Source organism: Bos javanicus, chromosome 2 (assembly GCF_032452875.1).
Source record: "Bos javanicus breed banteng chromosome 2, ARS-OSU_banteng_1.0, whole genome shotgun sequence".
Classification (NCBI taxonomy): Eukaryota; Metazoa; Chordata; class Mammalia; order Artiodactyla; family Bovidae; genus Bos; species Bos javanicus.
The window spans coordinates 23,922,986-23,947,095 of NC_083869.1; the positions used below are offsets into that span (position 1 = coordinate 23,922,986).

General features: G+C 42.5%; 1 protein-coding gene across 2 annotated transcripts in view; it reads right to left on the bottom strand.

Moving 5' to 3' along the window:
* The window catches only part of RAPGEF4 (Rap guanine nucleotide exchange factor 4), a 334,045-nt gene that overhangs the window by 258,413 nt on the left and 51,522 nt on the right, over positions 1-24,110 (bottom strand). For both annotated transcript variants that reach the window (XM_061435215.1, XM_061435208.1), the window contains exons 2-3: positions 13,895-14,037; positions 10,961-11,049 (exon numbers count right to left, since the gene is read on the bottom strand). In XM_061435215.1, coding sequence (XP_061291199.1) covers positions 10,961-11,049; positions 13,895-14,037 — 232 coding nt within the window. The remainder of the gene's footprint in view (positions 1-10,960; positions 11,050-13,894; positions 14,038-24,110) is intronic.

Below are 24,110 nucleotides of genomic sequence, written 5' to 3' on the forward strand. Positions count from 1 at the left end.
ATTTTATTATGTATGCATTGCATACATGCTCAGTTACTCAGTTGTGTCTGACTCTCTGCAACCCCACGGACTGTAGCTCACCAGGTTCCTCTGTCCATGAAATTTTCCAGGCAAGAATACTGGTGCAGGTTGCCATTTCCTCCTTCAGGGGATCTTACCAATGCAGGGCTTGAACCAAGTCTCCTACATCAGCAGGCAAATTCTTTACCACTGAGCCACCTAGGAAGCCCATTTTATTTTGTGTATTTAACCCAATTCCTTATTAATGGCTCAAGAAGAGTTAATTGTCTTACCACATATTTATTGCTTTGGATACTTGTTGGGTTCATGCCAAGGAACAAACTGGTCCTTAAACTTTGTAGACCCTGAAGTAAATTTTTACAAAGCAAATACTTTTACATATTTTAGACCTATAGGCAATACTTTCCATTAAGTTTTGTTGTGCAGGGTTTGTTTCATGAGCTTGAATTTAGTCTTGAATTTAAGGAGTGTTCCAAGTCCTTTTAGAAAATAAAAATTTAATGGAACCTAATCTCTAAATTTGTCAAGACATTAGAGTATATGTGCAGTCTAAAGGATTTACTACCGAGCAGGAAGGCAAAATACTTCTAAGACAAATGTGCTTTTCTTCCTGACAAACAGCAAAGACAAGTTCTTCCCTGGAATCAGCATTAGACACAGCTTAACAAGATCAGGCAAGCTGGCTGCAGGAAGGTTTGATGAGACGGCCCAGTATCAGCATCTGATAACCGAATCAGGGAGGCCAGCCTTGTCTCAGGGGCAGCCAGTCTGTCCTGCACCAGGGCTCTCTCTTGCCTCTGCCTACACCAAGAATTACACGGCAACAAAACTCAGCCCAGTATGCCAAGGTCCCAGGCTGGATGCTAAACAAACTCTAATCAGGTCTCAACAAAGACAGTGACCTGAGCATAGACAAATATTAAGATTACAAGCAACCACTGTGGACAAGGCACCTTTCAGGTTTTACTGGCTTGAGACATGGGTTCAGAGAATGTTTCCTGATGATAGCGATGTCTGAAAATAATGGATCAAAAGAATGTATTAAGGAATCTGGCAAAAACAGAAAGAAGGGGAAAGATAAAGCAACAACACAGAGAAACATGCCTGTCCTTCAAATTTTACAAATATGCAACACTTAAAAACATCTTTAAAACAAAAAGGGTTTAAAAAAAAAAAAAAACCAAACCAAAAAAACCCCACATTTTACTTTAGGGGGGAAATCAGTAAGAGATCATTTTCCAAAACTTGCCACAGAACTTTATAGATGGAGGAGAGGATGAATAAAGTGAGGACCAAGGCAAAACACTGCCCCATTCTCTGATCCCATGAAATGGCTGAACACCACTGTTAAACTTCTTGCTATTTCGAATACAATGTGCATTTCCTGCTTTTTCTATTCTAGCACTGCCCTCCTGTGGTAAAATGGCAACATTGCAACCTACAGCACTCCACTTTAGCCAATCACCTTTTCCTTAAAAATAGTAAGAAAAAAATCATGGAACCCCTGCTCTTGGTCAAGCTTCATACTGAGTGCTCTATACACATTAACTTATTTAAGATAGGAACTAGTATCTCCAATTTACACATACTCTAACTTGCTTGTGGTCACATAGTAATTAAGTGGCTCTGAGAATTTCAAAAGATTTACATGATCGTGCATTGCATTAGGTAAATATTAACATTTTAAATAAACACCTGTTACAGAAATATAGATAGGAGTTATATTAATTACTAAACCATCCTATTCCCTATTTTTCAGTATATACTTCTATTTGCTCTGCAGCCATCAGAAATCGTTTCATGTGACTGGGGAAATGTTATACTTTTTTGGTGTAAAGATTAGTTTAACCTTCTTTATGTTTAGATTTTAAATACTTACCAAAGCAAGATTAAAATAGTTACCATACCGCTTACAAAATCTGCAGAAAAAAGCAGGACCTTGTCTCTCCTCTCCCACTCACACGAAGTGGATACTGTCTGAGATAATGAGCTTTATAAAACTATTGTTTTAAAGCTTGATATTTGTTTATAACCTGTTCTAATGCTCACTTCTAACCTGAAATCTACCTAAATATTAATGAGGAATAGTCCACCCACAGTATTATTCATTCTAATAGGAATGTAAATCTCTGGCTTTTAGCCCATTAAGTTAAATAGGCACTGGAGACAGGCAGGCTATTGAGCACATGAGTTCAGCTGTGGATATCCAAAGGCCTGCAGGTCCTGCTTAGACTTAGGTAAGAGACCAAGAGCGGGGGCAGGTCTTGCTGGAAACTGAAGGGTTCATCCTTGACAGAATCTGGGATGCCGAGTAGAAATCTACATGAGCACACGAGCCAAGCTGGGACACTCTGGTCTGGGATGGGGAAGTGGTCTGCGGGTAGGGCCTCTTGCTGGGTGTTCTCAGTTTGATGGGGTAAGACAGAGTGAGCAGGCAGGAGAATGTCTGTGAAGCTGGGAGAGATGCCTCCGACAACTGCTCAGGGACACAGGGTAGAAGTACTTCCAAGGTAGGTTTTGTTTTATGGAGCAGTGGAGTCAATATAAATGATATCAATTGATATAGTTGATAGGAAGGCATTTCCAAGGATGGTAGACTCTAAAAAGTTCACCACAGTTATAGGAACAGGATAATCCATGTATTTCCCAAAGTTCTTACCTGCACACAGCTTCACGGCTGTAGCACAAGAAATGAGAGCACCATGAGACCAGTTCCTCAGGGAGGGTCTCAGGGAGGTCGGGCCACATCCCTCTCTATATCCAGAGCTTGGGGTTTTTCCCCTCCAGTCCACGCTTGAGGCCTTGGACTGGGAGAAGGCAAGGAAGCAGAATTGAGCACTGGCCTTACTGCATGAGAGCAGAGAAGCTGGTTCCAACCAATTCTCAGCAGGATTCTGTACCCTCATCTGCCGGTCCTGAGCTAGGAACGGACCCACAGGGTGAGGCTGTGGTCAGTAGACAAGGTCCTGCCTCCCCAGCTAGCAAAGACTGTTTCTAAACTGACTGGCAAGTGTTTTGCTGGGCTGACCCCAAGCAAAACTGGGAGGCGAGCCCAGTAGCTTTTCCCCTCCCCCTTCCCCTGCTTGGAAAGGGCCTGAAGTTTACCTTACTACTCACTGAACATTTGTGTTTTCATCGTTCTCCCAAATGAGGAATCAGTGGCTTTCTTTGTTATAATGCTGGCCATCAGTGTGATCCAAGGGGGTGCAGAAAGATCCACCACCCTGTGACCACCACGCATCCTGGCAGTATCCGGGAGCATGCGCCCTTTGTATCTGTAGCCCCTCCCCTACGCCCAGGTAGCTGGATGCACCGCACATGTGATTAATGTTAAGTGAGGTACCAGCAGAGCACTGGATTGGGCAAGGAAGTCAGGTGATTTCCAGCGCTACGGGTTACTACTGTGTCATCCTGGGTGGGCAACTCACTCACCTGTGTCTTAGCAAGATGCAGCACAGCTGGGTCAACCTAACAGGGCAGCTCAAATGAAAGAGGGCAAGTGAAATGCTTTGCAAAGGATGAGATTTAATACTACTCTGCTCAGAGGGTATCGCCAATGAGACATAAGTATGACCCTCCATGTGGGGTCCAAAAAATTCAAGGAGGATCTGTCAAACCAATCATACGGAGAGTGAGAAGTATGTTTTCTTACCCTAGGGAGCAAAAAAGTTTAATATAAAGGGTGATGGGGAGAAAAAGTAATATATTGAGACAGGCAGGAAGGTAATATGAATTTATGAGCCAAAGATAATATATTTCTGCTCTGTGTGTTCTTGAAAGTTATATCTTCGTATCATGTAGAAGAAAAAGAGTGATTTTTTTTTCAGAAAAATTCAATGAATAATACCTAATAAATGTATAATATGAAAATACTGTACCAGAATCTGTGATGCGTTTTCTTCCATGTTCCTTATTTCAAGCAGTGGCATCACCACCCACCTCTTCATCCAAGTCAGGCTCCTCCCTTTCTCTCAATCCCCCCCCCCATCCCATCAACACCAATTATACCCGTTTCACCTCTACTGTGTATATACCACACCTAAATCTCCCTCCCTGATCACCCCTACTTCTCAATCCCACCTTCCAACTTAGAAACCCTTTAAAGGGATGGGCCATGCTCATTTCACTGTTTGTCTTCGGGTCTAAAGCAGGTGTTCCCCAACAGTAGGCCTTGGTGGGTAGAGGGGCGGGGGCGTGGGAGTGCAAACACTTGAAAGGAGGAGCTTGGAGGTGAGGCATGGAGCTCTGAGCTGGAATCCGAAATGCAGGATGGTGGCTGCAGGAGCTTCAGGGGAAAAGCTGCTCCTCCCCACATCATTCCTAAACGGCTCAGCCCTCACTCCATCCCTTCCCTCTCACATCCTCTGGATGGCACCTGTACAAGCACAATGGTCGAGAACTTGAGTCCTAGAATCACAACAACCTAATGGAAGAAAAGCTACGACAAACCTAGACAGCATATTTAAAAGGAGGAATATTACTTTGCCGACAAAGGTCAATATAGTCAAAGCTATGGTTTTTCCAGTAGTCATGAGAGTTGGACTATAAAGCTGAGCGCTGAAGAACTGATGCTTTTGAACTGTGGTGTTGGAGAAGACTCTTGAGAGCCCCTTGGACTGCAAGGAGACCCAACCAGTCCATCCTAAAGGAGATCAGTCCTGAATATTCATTGGAAGGACTGATGCTGAAGCTGAAATTCCAATACTTTGGCCAGCTGATGCAAAGAACAGACTCATAGGAAAAGACCCTGATGCTGGGAAAAATTGATGGCAGGAGGAGAAGGGGACGACAGAGGATGAGATGGTTGGACGGCATCACCGACTTGATGGACATGAATTTGAGCATGCTCTGGGAGTTGGTGATGAATAGGAAAGCCTGGCGTGCTGCAGTCCATGGGGTTGCAAAGAGTCAGACACGACTGAGCAACTGAACTAAACTGAATGGCTGTGTGCCCTGGGGCAAGTTATTGAGCATCTGTGAAATGAGACTAATCATAGTACTGAATGGGGGAGGGCGATGTAGGGTGTAGCCAGTGAAATAAAGCTTGTAAAGTGCTTTGCATAAAGCCGCTCATAGTGAGCGCTCTGCCACCGTTAGCCATTCCAGCCCTCATCTCACCATTCTGGCTCAGCTAAAACCCCACTGAGGAGCCGAAACTCAGAGCTTAAGTTTGGAAGTTTATCTCCACCATCTCCTCTGACTCCTGACTCTCAGATGAGAAGAGAGGCGTGCAGGGCAGGGTGAGACTTGAGGCAAGTAAGTGGAGGGCAGGCTAGCAAGAAACGCTGCTCTATCCACTTTTAAAGATTTGAGTCTTTGCTTAATTCTATTTCTTTAATTCTATTAATTAAGGAATTCAAGGAATTAAATAGAATTCACTTCTATTTCCTTAATTCTCTCTTAGTCTCTTTAAATTTTTCTTCTTTTTCGGCCCCCACCCACCTTTCATTTGTGTATGAGAAGCAAGAAGAATGTGAAATTGGGAGTGTGTCTGATAGAAATTCAAATCTTAATTTAGCCATGTACATTTGTGTGGCCCTGCGGCTTCCCTGGTGACTTAGAGGGTAAAGTGTCTTCCTGCAATGCAGGAGACCCGGGTTCATCCCTGGGTCGGGAAGATCCCCTGGAGAAGGAAATGGCAACCCACTCCAGTACTCTTGCCTGGAAAATCCCATGGACAGAGGAGCCTTGTAGGGTACAGTCCATGGGGTCACAAAGAGTTGGACACAACTGAGCGACCACACGTTTGGGAATGTTATACCTAAGGTCACTGAGCCTTGTTTTCAAGCTCCTGTAAAACAGGGCATAAAAGATGAAGTCAATGAGTACCCAGGGGACCCCAGCACAGTGTGGCATATGAAGGCAATGGGCAGTGCCAGTGCTGGTCTCTGGGAATTCCAGGTCTTTTCTGGCTTCTCCTCCCATGGCCCATTGCCCAAACCCATTTTGCCCCCCACGATAGGGGCATATGATAATTAATTTTATGTGTCAACTTAGCTAGACTATGGTATCCAGTTGTTTAGTCAAACAGCCTAGATTCTGAGGTAAAAGTATTTTTTAGGTGTGATTAACATTTCCTTGGAAGGAAAGTTATGACCAACCTAGATAGCATATTCAAAAGCACAGACGTTACTTTGCCAACAAAGGTCTGTCTAGTCAAGACTGTGGTTTTTCCTGTGGTCATGTATGGATGTGAGAGTTGGACAGTGAAGAAGGCTGAGCGCCGAAGAGTTGATGCTTTTGAACTGTGGTGTTGGAGAAGACTCTTGAGAGTCCCTTGGACTGCAAGGAGATCCAACCAGTCCATTCTGAAAGAGATCAGCCCTGGGATTTCTTTGGAAGGAATGATGCTAAAGCTGAAACTCCAGTACTTGGGCCACCTCATGTGAAGAGCTGACTCATTGGAAAAGACTCTGATGCTGGGAGGGATTGGGGGCAGGAGGAGAAGGGGACGCCAGAGGATGAGATGGCTGGATGGCATCACTGACTCGATGGACGTGGGTTTGGGTGAACTCTGGGAGTTGGTGATGGACAGGGAGGCTTGGTGTGCTGCGATTCATGGGGTTGCAAAGAGTTGGACATGACTGAGCGACTGAACTGAACTGAACTGAACATTTACAAGCAGCACTTTAAAACAGATTACTCTCCATAACATGGGTGGGCCTCACCCAATCAGTTGAAGGTCTTAAAAGCCAATGTCTCCCTTGAGGTTTCCCAAAGATGGAATTCTGCTTCCAGAATGCAACATAGAAATTCTCTCTGAATTTCCAACTTTAAGATTAAAGTCTGTAAAGTCTGCATCATCTGCTTTCACCTGAATTTCAGCCTGCCAGCTTGCCCTGAGGATTTCCAACGTGGCAGTGCCCACAATCACATAAGCCAATTTCTTAAAGGAAATGTCTACCATCTATATATCTATCTATCACCTGTTGACACTGGTTATCTGGAGAACCCTGACTTATACAGGGTACCACTCTGATTGGCTAACCCACTGCCCTGATTTGGCCACATCACTACTGGGAAGAGACCCAGGGTCCATTACAAGGCCAGAGCAGATAGCAATGACCTTTTTGTTTTTGTCTTTTGAGTCACTTGCCATGAGAGAAGTGTCAGCCATCTCACTCATTCTCCTTAGCTCCTTCCTCTCATGTGGTTGGAATTCTATCTTGTCCATCAGAGCTAGCTGGAAGGCTGGTCTTCTGTCTATTTCTCTGGAAGTTTGGAGGCTATAGAGGTCAATGTGTCTTCTCTTCCTTATTTCTTGGGGACTCTACAAATCAATTCAGAAAACTCTGGCTGGGACTGTGGTTGGATTCTGTGAAGTACACAGAAGAAGAAGCGATAAGCCAGCTTTGGTATAAAGCTAATATGAGAATATGAGAAGACTAAGCCCAGCTTCATGCCAAACAGAAGAGAAAAAAGTGGAACCAGTGACAGATTTTATTTTCTTGGGCTCCAAAATCACTGAAGACAGTGATTGAAGCCACAAAATTTAAAGACTATTGCTCCTTAGAAGAAAATCTATGACAAACCTTAGACAGAATATTAAAAAGCAAAGATATCACTTTGCTGACAAAGGTTTGTGTAGTCAAAGCTATGGTTTTTTTCAGTAGTCATGTACAGATGTGAGACTTGGACCATAAAGAAGGCTGAATGCCAAAGAACTGATGCTACCGAATCGTGGTGCTAGAGAAGGTTCTTAAGAGTCCCTTGGACTACAGATCAAACTGGGATCAAACCAGTCAGTCCTAAAGGAAATCAACCCTGAATATTCATAGGAAGGACTGATGCTGAAGCTCCAATTCTTTGCCCACCTGATGCAACTCACTGGAAAAGACCCTGATGCTGGGAAAAATTGAAGGCAAAAGGAGAAGTGAGCAACAGAGGATGAGATAATTAGATAGCATCACCAACTCAATGGACGTGAGTTTGAGCGAACTCTGGGAGATAATGAAGAACAAGGAAGCCTGGTGTGCTGCAGTCCATGGGCTCACAAAGAGTTGGACACAACTTAGTGACCAAACAACAACAAAGCTCAACTTAGGAAAGTTCTCTTCATTGGGGCTGAGGTCAAAGCCATAGCTAGAATCTAAAGTTAAAGTTTACTAATTTTTTTTTTAAATCCACAACTGTTGCTCAGCTATTCTTGGGGAGCACCCCACACTGAGAAATAACTGGTCAAGGGCAATACTCTGGCAGCCCCTGGCCAAATACTATATTAATACCATCAAAATCTCATGCCAGCTTAGCATCTGAGGTGTCAGCACATTGCTGCTGCTGATCTTTATCTTCCCTTAAGAACACTTCCTCTGCCTTTTCAAATTCTTTCCTCATCTCTCTTCCCTGGTTTTCTTCCCTTCTCACTTTTCTCCTTCCTAATCTTCATCTTCCTTCCTTTTCCTCTTTCCTCACCTTTCTTTATTCAGCTTTTCTGAATCACCTTCATTACTCATTAACAACCAGACAGAGGAGGAAGGAAGATCATCCTTTTCTAGGCCCTGTCTCCTCCGCAAATCCATGCAGGTAAGAGCAGGTGAAGGTTAGCGTCAGAAGCAACTCTGAGCAAAAAGGTCTGGAGGGGACCCACCTGGACAGCAGTCTGCAGGCAGAAGGTATGCGGAGGTACAGGGCATGAGAAGATCTGAAAGGATGAGAAACAGCCAAGAGAGAGGGAATTGCTTCATCATATTTCTTCTGAGTCAAACAGTACAGAGTGCTGGCTAAGAGCATATGTTCAAATGCCTAACTGCTTATTCATCTTGGTCCCCCTAATTTCTAGATATGTTAGTTGAAACTAGTTAGTTCGCCACACAAAGACTTGGTTTCCTCATTTGTAAAATGAAACAGTAATGTGACCCACCTCACAGGGTTAAAGGAGCAAGTAAATACAGTTAAGTGCTTGAACACTGCCTGCTGCTGCTGCTGCTAAGTCACCTCAGTCGTGTCCAACTCTGTGCAACCCCATAGACGGCAGCCCACCAGGCTTCCCGTCCCTGGGATTCTCCAGGCAAGAACACTGGAGTGGGTTGCCATTTGCTTCTCCAATGCATGAAAGTGAAAAGTGAAAATGAAGGCGCTCAGTCGTGTCCGACTCAGTGATCCCATGGACTGCAGCCCACAGGGCTCCTCCATCCATGGGATTTTCCAGGCAAGAGTACTGGAGTAGGTTGCCATTGCCTTCTCTGAGAACATTGCCTAGCACATAACAAATATCCAAGAACTGCTAGCTGTTCTCAGTCCCACTGGAAAACTGAGGCAACTTATAAGAATCAAAACTCACCTCCCTCTTTGGGCCACTCTGAAATTCAAGAGGGAACTGGCCCTGCAAGAGAGGGCAGGAGGACAGTACCATCGAGGCCAGCAGGCACAGATTCCAGGCAGTTCCTCATGGAACTTTTGATGCACGGATGCACTGCAAAGGTATACTGTCAGGTGAGGAGGACTTGGGTACTGGCCTGAGACCCTAACCCTCCATGACAATGGGCAGAACACAGGCTACTGTACTCCAAACTCCAAATGTCCACTAACCAACAATCCACTTGTTAGATGGTAACTGCCCACAACTCCAATATACACACAAATTCCTACAAAGTTAAACCGCAAATGGAGTATGTCATAGATGTTTCTCACAGTTGAAGTGTGCCACATGTGGAAAAGGCTTAGAAGCACTATCTTAAACATGGTATTTGGCTGGAGATTATTTGTCCCTTTAATTCCTTGACCTTTCTTGATATTTCTTTCCAATTTTGTACTTAGCCGATTCTCTTCCTTCAGTTTTTATATGAATTCTGATACATGTGAATATAAGACTCAGAACATTTTCATACTGAAGCTGGACGGCAGCCTCTAGAGGGGTGTCCTTTTGAGACCAGAGGTTCTTGGCTCTACATAGGAAGGTTCTGTACATATAGGCCATGTGGAATAATGATGGCGAAAGGGTCACTGCAGATGTGAAAGGAGAATCTAGGACCCATTTCAAACTCACAAATATGATGGAGGAGGCAGCAAGAATATGAGTTTTATCTACTAGGACACCATGCTCCTCAGAGGTGACTAAAGAAGATAAAGTAAGCCCATGTTTCTTGGCCCTCCACATTCAACGAGATGTAATTTGTCTTAAATAGTGAGCGGTATTCGGGAGACTGCCTTGACCACGTTTCCCGCATTGCTGGAGCTCACGAAAGGCTGATAAGAGGGGCTTCCCTGGTGGCTCAGTGGTAAAGAGTATGCCTGCCAATGAAGTAGACACAAGTTTAATCCCTGATCCGGAAAGACCCCTCACGCCACAGAGCAATGAAGCCCATGGCATGCATCACGGATATTGAGCCTGTGCGCTGGAGCCCAGCAACCGCAACTACTGAGCCCATGTGCCCTGGAGCCTGTGCTCTGCAACAGGAGAAGCCACTGCCATGAGAAGCCTGAAACCACAGCAGAGAGCAGCCCCTGCTCGCCCCAACTAGAGACAAGCCCACGCTGCAACGAAGACCCAGCACAGCCAAAAATAAATAAAAAATTTTTGAAGCTGACAAGGGGGTCACTTTTAGGACAGAGAAAAGTCAGGAAACCAGATTCAGGAGGATCTAAGGAGGAACCTCGGAAGACTTGCTTCTCTTTCCCCTTTGCTCACGTTTCACCTCGCACGATGGCAGTTTCCCACTGCTGCGGACTTGTTTGCATTTTTCTAACAGACAGCAGGCTCCTGGAGGGCATTCTGCATTTCATATTTCCACACCTGGCACCATACTTAAATCGTGGAAAACACTCACTATGTATGTTTCTTGAGAATTCAACACATACCTATGGAACTCTGAACTATGGGAAAGATAAATGGGTTTGAAAATGTAATTTTGATAGCATTCAAGACAGAGGGATAATGTATCATTAAAAATAACAATACTAAATCTTACTTTAAGAAAATAAAAAGAATATGGTATCTTACCTGGTGACTGCTGGTCTCAGAAACTTTAACATCCAAAGACCCTGCCAGGACAGCATACCAGTTGGTTCCAATATCACCTTGGCGAAATACTGGAAAAGAAACAGGCAGGTAAGCAGGCCAAATGTAAGTTGGTTTTACCACGTAATCTGATAATTTCTCACTGACTGTTCTGAGCCTAACTTGGACCTAAATGAGATTCCTCTATGTATTCCCACCAGAGCATACCTTAATTTTCTTTCCCTCTTCTATCAACAAAGCAATATCCTATTTATTTAACATTCCATGAAGCAGAACTCTATTAAACAGAACACTTTTATATTTATACAGTAGCAATAAGGGATGTTAATCCTAAAGCCTATAAGATTCTTTGAATGTAAGAAGAATTGTCTGGTATTCTCTGTAATTTGTCTTAAATGCACTTCATTGTGTTGTGATACTTGGAAAATCATTACTCTAGATGGGGTATGTGTTTAAAAAACTATGTGACTCAACAAAACCAGATCACCACCCTCAATTTCACAAATCTATTTATATTAAAAAACAACATGTTTTCCAGAATAGAATGTCTCATTTCAAGCTAAGCAATGACTGATTAAGAAAAATAAAATCGGTTAAAAAAGTTTTAACTACCATATTGTCATTGTCCACTTGCTAGTTTCTTGTATAAATTCACTGCTTTTAGGCATCAAGAGGTAACCACTCTTTGGAAATGATTCTCATCAGAAATTTCTGAACTCAGTTTTACTTTTGTTATCTCAGAGACAAAGCATTTAGTTATTTAGTGAGAATCTTAGTTCCCATGTCCTAGTTAAGACCAACAGTTTGGAAAGTCATTTTGAAACACTGGTTCAAAAATCTCATGCAAACCCAACTATCCTTTTAAATATTCTAGCTAAATAACTAGATGGAATGATTTGATATTTTAAAATTCTTTTCACAGAATCCTACTTCAGAAGTCAAGTGGCTCAATGAAAAATCACATGACAACTCAGTGGGAAAGTTGAGTTCTGGCAAGGCTAGGGCTCACTGCATAAGAGGAAGCTTCTGGGAGCCATAATTAATGATGACAAGCTGTTCTAAACTCTCTGACTAAAGCATGCTGGGGAAAGGTAAGGACAACAATGGTGTCCCACCAGGTGCGATGACAAGCTTAAGATGGGGGACTGATGAGTTTATAGCTGGCCTCGCCAGTGACTCTGCTATTCCTAGCCTTTGTAAGTGACTTATTTTAGATTTAGGGCTTTGCCTTCCATGAACTTCTTGGCCCCCAGAGACATTATCACTTGCCAATCAAATTCACATTACACATCATAGAAGACTCATTTTGAAAATGGCTGTAAGAAATAGAAGACAGAGTCTTATCTCTTAAAAAAATAATGTTCCCACCAAGTAAGAATAAAAAATATTGGTTTGAAAACAATATGTACGGATGATTTTTTAAACAGAAGTGTGACTGTGCTTTGTGTGCACATAGGCAGATATCTTGAAGGATGCACACAAAACATAAACAGCAATCTCTGGATTTGGGGATTGTAGGTGATATTTGTTTTGTCTTCTAAATTTTCTACAATGCTGTTGTGACAAACCCTGCTAGTTCCCCACTTGAAATCATGCCCTGAACAGGGATTATATACAAGTTCCCACTCTCCTCCACAAGGCCAAATACTCAGAGCGTATGAGTTTCTTCCCTAGCTCCACCGGGGTAACCATGATTGGTCTAAATCAATCATGTGGTCCCATACTCTGTGCTAGTGATTGGTTTAATCAGAGGCACATGATGCAGTTCTCCTCATTGAAACAATACAGAAAGTCTGCTGGGGGACTTCTGAAAAAGAGGTAAGAAATGGTCCTTCAGCAGGAATGTTTTGTATCAGCATGCAATGCCTCCAACGGCTGCAGCTAGTTGCCTCAGAACCACTTGGGACAAATCTGAGTACAAAAGCCGACACCTCAAGCTGAACAGCAAAAACAAACCAACAAAAATATGAGAGAAACTTGAGACCTTAATAATGTCATTGAGCCACTTAATCAGTCCTGAAGCCATCCTACCTCAGGACTGCTTATACGTGGATAACTGATGTTCCCTCCTTATAGGAAACATAGTCAAACCAGTTGGATGGGAGTTTTCTGTTACCGAAGTATAAAGCATCCCAACAGATGGTAATAGCATTACTTTTTTAATGAAAATGTACTTGTATATTTTTTAAATGCAGCTGTCAACCTATCATTTTACTCCCCCCACCCCTTAGTCACATCTGGAATAGATGTTATCAGTGAGGTTAATTCAAAACATTGCTATTGTAAACCAGCTGTGCTTTAATTTTTAAAATGACTATTATCATTATTTGAGACCTTTTATCTTATTTAACATCCTTTTGCTGTTGCTGTTTAGTTATTAAGTCGTGTCCGACTCTTTATGACCCCATAGACTATAGCACACCAGGCTCCTCTGTCCATGGGATTCTCCAGGCAAGAATACTGGAGGGGGTTGCCATTTCCTTCTCCAGGGGGTCTTCCCAACCCAGGGACTGAACCTAAGACTTCTGTGTCTCCTGCATTGGCAGGAGGATTCTTTACCACTGAGCCACAAGGGAAGCCCATTTAATATCCTATTGGCTCCCATATTTCTAGGGTTACAGAAAATAATTGTATATTGGAACTTCCAAGGATCTTGCTGAATATATAAATCCTTCCGGCTCCATCTGAAAAGGAGGCTGCCCTGGAAGAACCATTTACATGCTATGGACAAAGGAGTTAAGGAAATGCTGGTGTAGAACTGAATAAACAAGGAGAGAGAAATGTCAACCTCATACCTTTGATTGAGCTCAACTGTTTGGCACAAAGATACCCCATTTGCTATCCATCCCCACAGCATAACCACAGATGATCACAAACTTATATATGAAAACACATCACTGGAGTTGCATTTCTTACATGTTATTCCTTTTTCCAGATTCTCATAATAACCACATAAACAAATCTGATGAAGGAGATTTGGGTGAAATTTCTCAAAAGCTTTAACTTCTTTCAGCCGTGTGAAGATTATATCCACATCTTCACTGGATCGTTCCAGTGGTCTATAAAGGGGAGAAAAGGCACAAAGCTGTATCAGAAAGAACTTACTTGAGTCCACATGCATTATTATTCTAAATACAAACAAAGTAATGGAAATACACGAATTGCAAGTATTTTACTGCAAATATTGATTCCTCTACAACCATTATAAATATTTCCAGGCCTAGAGTCTGTCATATAGAGTGAAATAAGTCAGAAAGAGAAAAACAAATATATATTAACATATACATGTGGGATCTAGAAAAATAGTACAGATGAACCTATTTGGAAGACAGGAATAGAGACAGAGATGTAGTGAGCAGACTTGTGGACACAGAAGGGGAGGATGAACTGGGAAACAGATTGACATATGTGCAAGCCATGTATAAAACAGAGAGCTAGTGGGAACGTGCTGTATAGCACAGGGAGCTCAGCTTGGTGCTCTGACAGACAGATGAGATGGGTGGCAGGGTTGACTGAGGTCCAAGAGGGAGGGCACGGGTGTATACACACAGCTGATTCACTTTGCTGCACAGCAGAAACTAACACAACACTGTAAAACCCCAATAAAAAAAGAAAATATTTCCAGACCTTTGTCTACTACTCACCCTAAACGACTGCAGGTGAAAAGTCACAACGACTGCAGATGGTATGATATAGTGACTTATAATAAAAAACACAAAATTGTAAGAAATTGTTCCCTGTTCCTTGCACAGAGCTAAAACTCTTGCTATTTCATATATAAGCGTCACAGGTGTATCTTTGGCTATATTTGGCCTTTTGTCCTCAGATGCTGAAATGCTTAACAGTCATAAAGGTGAAATGGGTGTCAAGCTCCTTTCCATCACAACTGAGTTTATATTAACAAAGCAACTTTTGGAAAACTCCTAGGTAACCTAAGGATGGGGACTGGTTGCCTGGAGAACCAGTCATGTGACTTAGAGGGTTGGAAATTTCAGCAGCACTGTGGGGGCGGGAGGTTGAGTTCAGTCACCAATGACCAATCAGTTTCATCAAGCACGCCTAAGTACTGAACCCTCCATAAAAACCCCTCAACGGTGGGACTGAGGTTGGTGAACACTTGGAAATGTGGGGAGTGGCACCAGGAGAGGGCATGACCTCTCTGTGCCCCTTCTCATACTTTGCCTGTGCTTCTCTTCTACCTGGCTGCTCCTGAACTATATACCCTTTTATAAGAAGTCTAGTAAGTAAGTGTTTTCCTGAGTTCTGTGAACAGCTCTATCAAGTTCATCACACAAAGAGGGGCTCGTGGGAATCTCCAGTTTACAGCTGGTCAGTCAGAAGTACAACGGTAAGAACAAAGACAAATTGCAAACTGCAGAGGTGGGACTGTCTACAGGTGAGTGTGAGTGCAAGTCGCTCAGCTGTGTCCGACTCTTTGCGACCCCATGGACTATATAGTCCATGGAATTCTCCAGGCAAGAATGCTGGGTTGGGTAGCCTTTCCCTTCTCCAGGGGATCTTCCCAACCCAGGGATCGAACTCAGGTTTCCCACACTGCGGGCAGATTCTTTACCAGCTGAGCCACCAGGAAAGCCCTTTATTATCTCCCGAGTCACTGTTTTCCTGCTTTTTCCTCTTCTTGTGGTTCTTCAGCTCTACAAGATGAATTTCACTGTCCATTATTAAAAACTTTCTAAATCAGACAGCAAGGTCAGACAGAGGTTAATTCCTCTAAAGTTAAAGACACAAACCAAAAACGTTTTCAATAAAATAAAATTCTTTTGAGTACTACATAAATTATAATGGCAAATAATGCCTATTGGCAGTACCACAAAAGAATATTTTATTAGAATATGTTTATGATCTTGAAAGGAGTGGTTTTAATACTTATAACTTTTTACCATATCTACCTTTCAAATTAATGGCATTCAAATAAACAAGACTTAACTTTGCAATATGAGTTATCAAAATCTGGAGACATAAGAGACCTGGGTTTGATCCCTGGGTCAGGAAGATCCCCTGGAGGAGGGCATGGCGACCTATTCCAGTATTCTTGCCTGGAGAATCCTCATGGACAGAGGAGCCTGGCAGGCGATGGTCCATACAGTTGCACAGAGTCAGACATGACTGAAGCAACTTAGCATGTGAAATTTTAAATGACTCTCTGCCAAACACATGCTTTCATGAGTGCACACTCATTTTAATTATCCATTCACTAAACTATATTGCTTTCCTACTTATATAAGATATCTTCCCCTGGAATAACAGAGATGAACAAGAAGCCAACCCTACCCACAAGGAGCTCATACTCCAGTGGGGAAGGGCGCTCCAAAACCAGAATTAGAACACTGTATGGTAAGCATGGGAACATGGTGCCCACAAGGTTCTGGGCTGGACCTTCTTTTACTACAAAGAATACAAACATGGAAAATACCAAAGTCAGGTATATGAGGGAGAGCAAAGGTTCTGGATTCCACCTGCTGGCCACACTCATTATGCAATGTGAAATTTTAATATGGTCTTAAATCTTAATGCAGTCAATTTGGGATCATCTAGGGTGGATACAACTGAAGCGACTTAGCAGCAGCAGCAGCAGCAGGGACCAATGAACCAGTTTCTGGATTAGTCAGATCATAAGATAATAACACATAGGCATCTTCATGGGAAAATGTACAATAACCTTAAAATCAGCAAAACATCTCCTCTCAGATGACTTCTGTTGTTTGACTATATGATAATAGACATTTGTGAATCCTCTGCCTCGAGGAGGGCCCCCCTCTTCACCAATCTGCTAAGTAAGCACACCCCCACCCTGGGCTACATCCCATAGAAGCTCAGGGGGACCTTCCAGGACAGGGGGTGCCAACACCCAGCAGTCAGACCTGGGGCAGGGGTGCAGGAAGTAGATGAAGAGGGAAAGGAAAGGACGGAGGGGAAGGCAAGGCTGCTCTCTGCCAAGGTGCCTTCCCAGAGTCGTGAACAGAAGGCTCGTCCAAGAAACGGACAATAACAGGCTGTAATAGGACCGTCATCTCGTGGGAACGTATGGAATGCTTAATAACTACTTCCTTTATATTTTTTCTAAATTTCCAGATGCCTTCTGAAGATCAAATAAACGTATTTCAGAACATTGGGGATAAAGCTAAATGAATACATTTGCATTAAAATGACTTTGCAGTTTGTTTTGATTCTTTGTGCTTTAACAGTAACTTAGGGTTATAAAGAGCTTGTCCCCATTCCTACTGAACTGTTGAGTCCGAGATAATACATGGAGCTTTATATAAAGGGCTACAGAAGCTATTCTTATTATGAGTACCTTCAGATTCATTGTCATCATTGCCACAAAGACCTTTTAAAAGAATGAATAAGGTGCTTAAAAACATATACTGAAATTCTCCTGTGTTTTTGGAAGGGTTTATAGATAGGTGTACATGGATATTTTTCTCTATTATAACAACAGTAAAATCTCAAACAAATGTACTTGATAACATCAGCCTTTCACTACTGACTCCTTAAAGGGCTTTGAAATATTCATCATCACAGCCTTGTTAGATGAAGCAAGTATTATGAAATCTATTTTTCCAGCAAAAACATTATAACAGAGACTAGGTAAGTATTAGTATACTAAAATCATGTGTTTATAGAGCCAGTGATGACATGGATATTTCAAAAGTCTTTGAAACTCAAGATGTTTACCACTTATCATGTTAGCATTTTAATTATATGATTATTAACCACTTAGAAAGTGAAATGTTGACTCTTTACTAATTACAAGTTTTCCCAACAACATCAACAAAATTCAGAAAGAAGGTGTTGAAACGCATTCATTTGATCTGCAAACATTTACTGAGTGTCTGTACAAGAGAAGAAAGGACTCGGTGACACAAAGAGCATGGCTCCTGCACAGAGGAAGTTCAAGCTGAGTTAGCGGGAGTTGTACATGTCCAGCAATTATCAAGGTGATATCTGGTAAGAAGGGCAATTAACATAGGAAAGAAGGAAATATGAATTCAGAAGAACAGGTATCACTGGTGAATGCAAATTCTACAAAGACTTCCTGAAGGCACAGCTGCAAACTCTTCCTAGAGTCAGTTCTTCCCTGTTTCTCTTTTAATTTCTATTGTACCACCACTGTTCCATCATTTATTCCTAAAAATGTGGTGAGTCACTAGGGCTCCTCTCCCTAGAGACCCGCTCTACCGACTGCTCTCTGTGAATTTCTTACCCACCAGCCCCCTACCACACACACACACACACACACACACACACACAGATAATATATACAGATACAGATATGTATACACACAGATATACATATGTACAAACACATACACACAAGCACACACATACACAATGATAAAGATTCTTTGTTGACCAAACTGGAGTTGGACTCCTGAATCTTTTCCTAGACCCATCTGTGTACTTCTTTGTAAAAGGCAGTTTTAGCAAGAACCTTGCTTAAAAAGTCAGTTTAACCAGAGCCCTCTGTTCTTGATATCTGACCACCCTCCATATCTGATTGGGTTTCACATCCTCCACCATCCCCCAGATGATACCTAACCACCCTTGTCTTCAGTAAAAATCCAGTCAGGTCACTTTACCCAGAATCTCTCTTACCCTTGATGTTTTCTCTTGGTAATTTTCCATCCACTGACCAGCTCCCTAACACACACACACCTTACTCCTTGACTATAGGTTCCCACTTGTCCATGCTGCATTCAGAGTTGAACCCAATCCCTCTGCCCCACTGTAAAATCCTATGGCAGGGGTCCTCATAGCTACCTCAACAGTCCTAAATAAACTCTGCTTACTGCCTTTAATAAGCGTGAACACCTTTTTCATTAACAACACACACACACACACACACACACTTGAGCACATCCCTCAGCTCAACCAATGGCCAAAATTCTCTCGTCTCTTGAGTCTGCCTGTGTTCAGGGTGACTCTGAGAAAAAACCGCTTGATGGCTCCGAAGACCCAGGTGCAGCTGCAGCTTTTTATGTCCACAGCTGAGACTGACTGTCACAGTGCACACCATGACCTCTGTGACCCTCCCAAAATATGGCCTGCGCATCGGCCGCCGGGGAGCAGTCTGCAAATTCCTTGTCTAATGCCTCTCTATTTAGAAATCATGCCCCTGGCTTCTGTGTCTCCATAAAAGAGTGAAGAACAAATGGCCCCCCAAGGGTCCCAAATAAGAGAGTTGGGACTGGAGGTCACCAGGAGCACCACTGTGGCCCTGAGCAAACAATAGAGGGGGCAGAATGCCTCCACCTTCCTTTACTGCCAACCAGTGTGTCATCAGTCTCACGAGAGAGAGATGCCAGCTCTGGGGCCCAGGGCTGCTTGGACAGTTGAAAAAGCCTGTCATCTGGCTGAGGGCAGGATCAGTCTTGCTAATATCTAAACAAGGCTAACCCTGCAATTATTAGTGAAAAGAGAAAGGGAAACCTTTTGACCAGGCTCAGTGTGCTACAGGTCCTCTCATGACAAATACAAAATCAAAGTACAGCCTGGCCCAATTTTAACAGACCCTTTTCAAAAACCTTCTCTGACTGCATGAGTGTCTGACCTCAGGATGGAATAATCAAGCTGAGCACACACCTCTCCACTACACACTGCAGTCAGGGGATCCCAGCCAAACCGGATGCTTACTGGACTCCAAGCATCACATCAAGTAGAATGATTTCCTAATTTTCCTCAGATGATACACTTGCTCCATTAGCCTTATGTTAAAAATAATTTCTTTTGGCTCCTTAACCTTTTAAAATGGCTTCTGGGATGACTCATAACTGATGCCTCCTTAAAAATGCTTTGTAGAGAAGTCTGAAATGACAGCTTTTATTTTTTCTCATGCAATTTGCACCATAGCATACAGATGCTCTCAAAAATCATTCCACAATACTTAGTGCTACATTCACCTTTGAGATGACGCTGTTTAAAAAATTGCCACTGCAACAACTAACCACCTGAAGAGACCTAAGACCCTTAGGTTGTGAGGATTAGAAAAAAGGAAATGGGAATCTCTTGAGATCTTTCTGATAAGTCTTTTCTTAGTGCTCTTTATTCCTGGGCAACAAGAAGGAGACTCTTGAAGGAGAAACAAAGTGGAAAAAAAAGGAAGGCTGAGGATGGGGGAGTGGGGAGGACATTATTTTTAAGCTTTTATGCATTCCAACCTATGGGCAGCAGCAGAGGGAAATGCATTTTGAGCAGGCAGTTTGAAAATGCCTTCCCCTCTATGGATCAGCTGGTTGAAAATCTCTGGCTTTAAAAAGGGTATTGGGTATGCTACCATGATGGTGGATAATCTGGTCCCCATGCCCCACTCCAGCTACCTATTTCCCTTGGCCCTTCTGAAGAGGAAAAGTTAAAATTTTACATAACCTCCTGCTCCTTCTGCCTCTGTAACTCAGCTTGCTCCTTGCAAAGTCTGGATCACGTAGGTCACGTTGTCTCAGAAAGTAGGGACTTACAATGCTAGGAACTGGAGCTTATCTCACTCACGCTTGTCCTGCTCTTTGCAACTGCCCAGCCCCTGCAAACCTGATTAATCATGCCTGTCTGTGTAAAGGTCAAGCATCCCCCTTCCCATCTTGACTGCGGTTCCCACGTGCCCCAAACCCCTTAGTTTAAACCAGCCTATTAGCAGCCAGTGTTGCCCACTATAGTCTGTCTATAAAAACTCTGTAACTCCTTTGTTCGGGGCTCAGAACTTGGAGTGTTAACTTCTCTGGGCCCAGTGGCGTAATAGACCTGAGTTCTCCAGCCCTCCGAGTGTGGTTCTTGGTTTCTCGAGTACTGGTTTCTGCAACACTGCCTCTTCTAGTCTCCTCCAGACATACAGGTGTCTTTGTTGCCCCTTAAAAGCCTCTGCCCCACCTGAGAGCCTCGCAACAACTATTACTCCTGCCAAGGATGGCTTCCCAGGTGGCTCTAGGGGTAAAAAACCCACCTGCCAATGCAGGGGACATAAGAAATGTGGGTTGGATCCCTGGGTCATAAAGATTCCCTGGAGGAGGAAATGGCAACCCATTCCAGTATTCTTGCCTGGAGAATCCCATGGACAGAGGAGCCTGCTACAGTCCATGGGGTCGCAAAGAGTCAGACATGCTGAGCTACTGACATATCTCCAGCACCCTGAACAGTGTCTGGAACACTGTTGAAAGAACAAATACACTTTTGTGCCTTTTGTATTTGTACTTGTAAATGTATTATTATTTATTATTGAAAATGAAGAACATTTCAGAGAAAATTATATTACTTTTTGGTTAAGAAGTATCTTCCCTGGTGGCTCAGTTGGTAAAGAATCTGTCTGCAATGCGGGAGACCAGGGTTCAATCCCCAGGTGGGGAAGATTCCCCTGGAGTAGGAAATAGTTACCCACTCCAGTATCTTGCCTGGAGAATTTCACGGACAGAGGAGCCTGGTGGGTTATAGTCCATGGGGTCACAAAGAATCAGACACAACCGAGTGACTAACACTTTCACTTTAACTTTGGTTAAGAAACTATCAGTAAAATATTTGTTCTTCTTGATCACACTTACCAAATTAGAGTAATAATAAATCCTCACACTTCCAATGTTCCCAGTGAAAGAATACAGAAAGAATCATTTCATTTTTTATATTAACAGCAGCTTAATTATTGACCAAGTTTCTTGTGGGATCCATTTATATTTTTTTCATGTGAACCCATGCTAATTTTCATGACTAATTTAGTACATCTAAATATTAAAAAATGGGATATTACTCAGCCTTTCCTGAATGTAAAAACCATATGGAGAATGGAAATAATGTAGTTTAAAGCTGTAGCCCTGAAACAGAGATTGGTACCATTTTTTGAGATATATACTCAAATGCATTCAAGTAGGCACAAACAGAAAATAGCTCTAAAGTGAAGTATATAGAACAGCACCAGCAACTACAAGAGAGTTTATCATCCTTGTGCGGAGGTAATTAGGCTGCTCGTGTGGTAACTAATCTGTCCTGCCCCACAATACTTGTAATGGATATAAGGATATTTAAATTGGAGGGGGCAGGCCTGAATTTTACTTTAATTGATAAACAACAGATAGGAGTAGAAAATTAAGTTTCTAGGCACACTGAGTGAAGACACATCTCCAGATTAGTGATGGGATCATGGAAGCTTGAGTGTTCAGTTCTCATAAAGAACTAGAATGCAGGCAGGAGGACTAAATAATAAGAATTCCTGTGAAGAGCTCAAAAGAGACAGAAAAAGGACTTAGTATGTCAAGGTGGGCAACATTTTGACCTAGAACCAAAAATTTTCAACCAGAATTTATTTCATCAATTTATCAACTTGTTACTGAAGAACACCCAGTCAAAGAAAGACTTAGACAACAGTCAACAAAAGCCTTATTGGTGGTTTTAGTTCACTAACAAAACCATCTCTATATCTGATGCCACAGATTGATCAGTTGAGCAACATGTAGAACGGTAATTTTTTTTAAATATATGGAATTTTCTATTTATTAAAAAATCTATTGTTTCAATACAAAGAGAAGAGAACATCCACTCCTGCTATGATGGAGTAACTGGTGCCACAGTAAACAATTTAAAAGTTGAACAAAATACAGGAAGCAACTGTTCTCAGGCATTAGATAACAGGTAATGCAGGACTACGATCCTAGGACGGATGGAAATGCAAGAGGTGATCCACACAATAACTTTGACGCTTTGCCTGGAAATACTTTCTGGAACACAGACATGGAGGGAGACCAAGTAGAGCACAGCAGTATCATGGGGCTAGTGGGGCAGTTATTGGCATTCAGGGATGCTGAAGTAGCTGAAATCTGCAGTGAAGTGACCCCGAAAGAGGGAAGTTGTTTATAAAAAGGGCTCCAAAATTTAGCGGAGGGGTCTTCTTGACTCATTAGCTGCCAATGTGCAGTCCAATACTCATGCAGAAGCCCAGCAGGCAACAGCTTCTGGGAAGTAAAAGCTGAACAGAGATTCTGGAGGTCACACAGTGCTGAGAGATATAGCAGCCCTGACCAGCCAGAGGAGTCAGACCTCACTGATCACCCTGGACATTCAACTGAGACTCAAAAAGACCATTCTAGCCCCAAACCTAGAATTACCCTAACAAGACTGAAAAATAAGCCTCAGCAGAAACAAGCCTCAATAGAAACTTACTGATCAGTAAATAAGTTACCTGCCTATGGAAACAGAAGGTAACATGACTTAAAGAAAGTAACAAACTCCAGACTCTTTAATATGAGAGGATCATACTGTCTAGCATACAATCAGAAATTACCACATATATGAGGAAACAGGGAAATGTGACTCATAATGGGGAAAAAAGTCAATAGAAACAGACCCAGAGATGATAGGGATGGCAAATATACCAAACAAGGACTTTAAAACAGCTATTATGTTTAAGGACTTACAAGAAAAGATTAGCGTGAGTGAAGAGATGAAGAATATCAGTAGAGGAAACAGACACTATCTAAAAAGAAGCAGATGAAGATTCTAAAACTGAAAGATACAAAATATGAAAAAGAGAAATATTCACTGGATGGGCTTAAGAGGAAGTTGGGCCCTGTGGGAAAACAAATCAGTAAACCTTAAGGCAAAGAGTAGAAAGTGACCAAAACTGAAACATGGCGAGAAAAAAGGATAAAAATTAAACAGAGACTTGATGACATGGGGGGATAATAACAAAAGTTTAATATATATGTCTGAATACTCTTTGGAAGGACTGATGTTGAAGCTGAAGCTCCAGCATTTTGGTCACCTGATGCGAACAGCTGACTCACTGGAAAAGTCCCCGATGCTGGGAAAGATTGAGGGCAGAAGGAGAAGAGGGTGTCAGAGGATGAGATGGCTGGATGGCATTACTGATGCAATGGACATGAACGTGGGAAAACTATGGGAGATGGTGAGGGACAGGGAGGCCTGGCTTACTGCAGCCCATGGGGTCGCAAAGAGTCAGACACACCTGGGTGACTGAACGACAACTGAAGTCTCAGAAGAAAAACAGAGAGAAGATAGGAAATAAAAAAAATATTTTTTAAGAAAGAATGGCTGAAATTTTTCCAATTAAAGTGACAGCATATACCTCCAGAGAGCCTAAACTGTTATGAAACAAAATTTCTACTTTATGAGGATA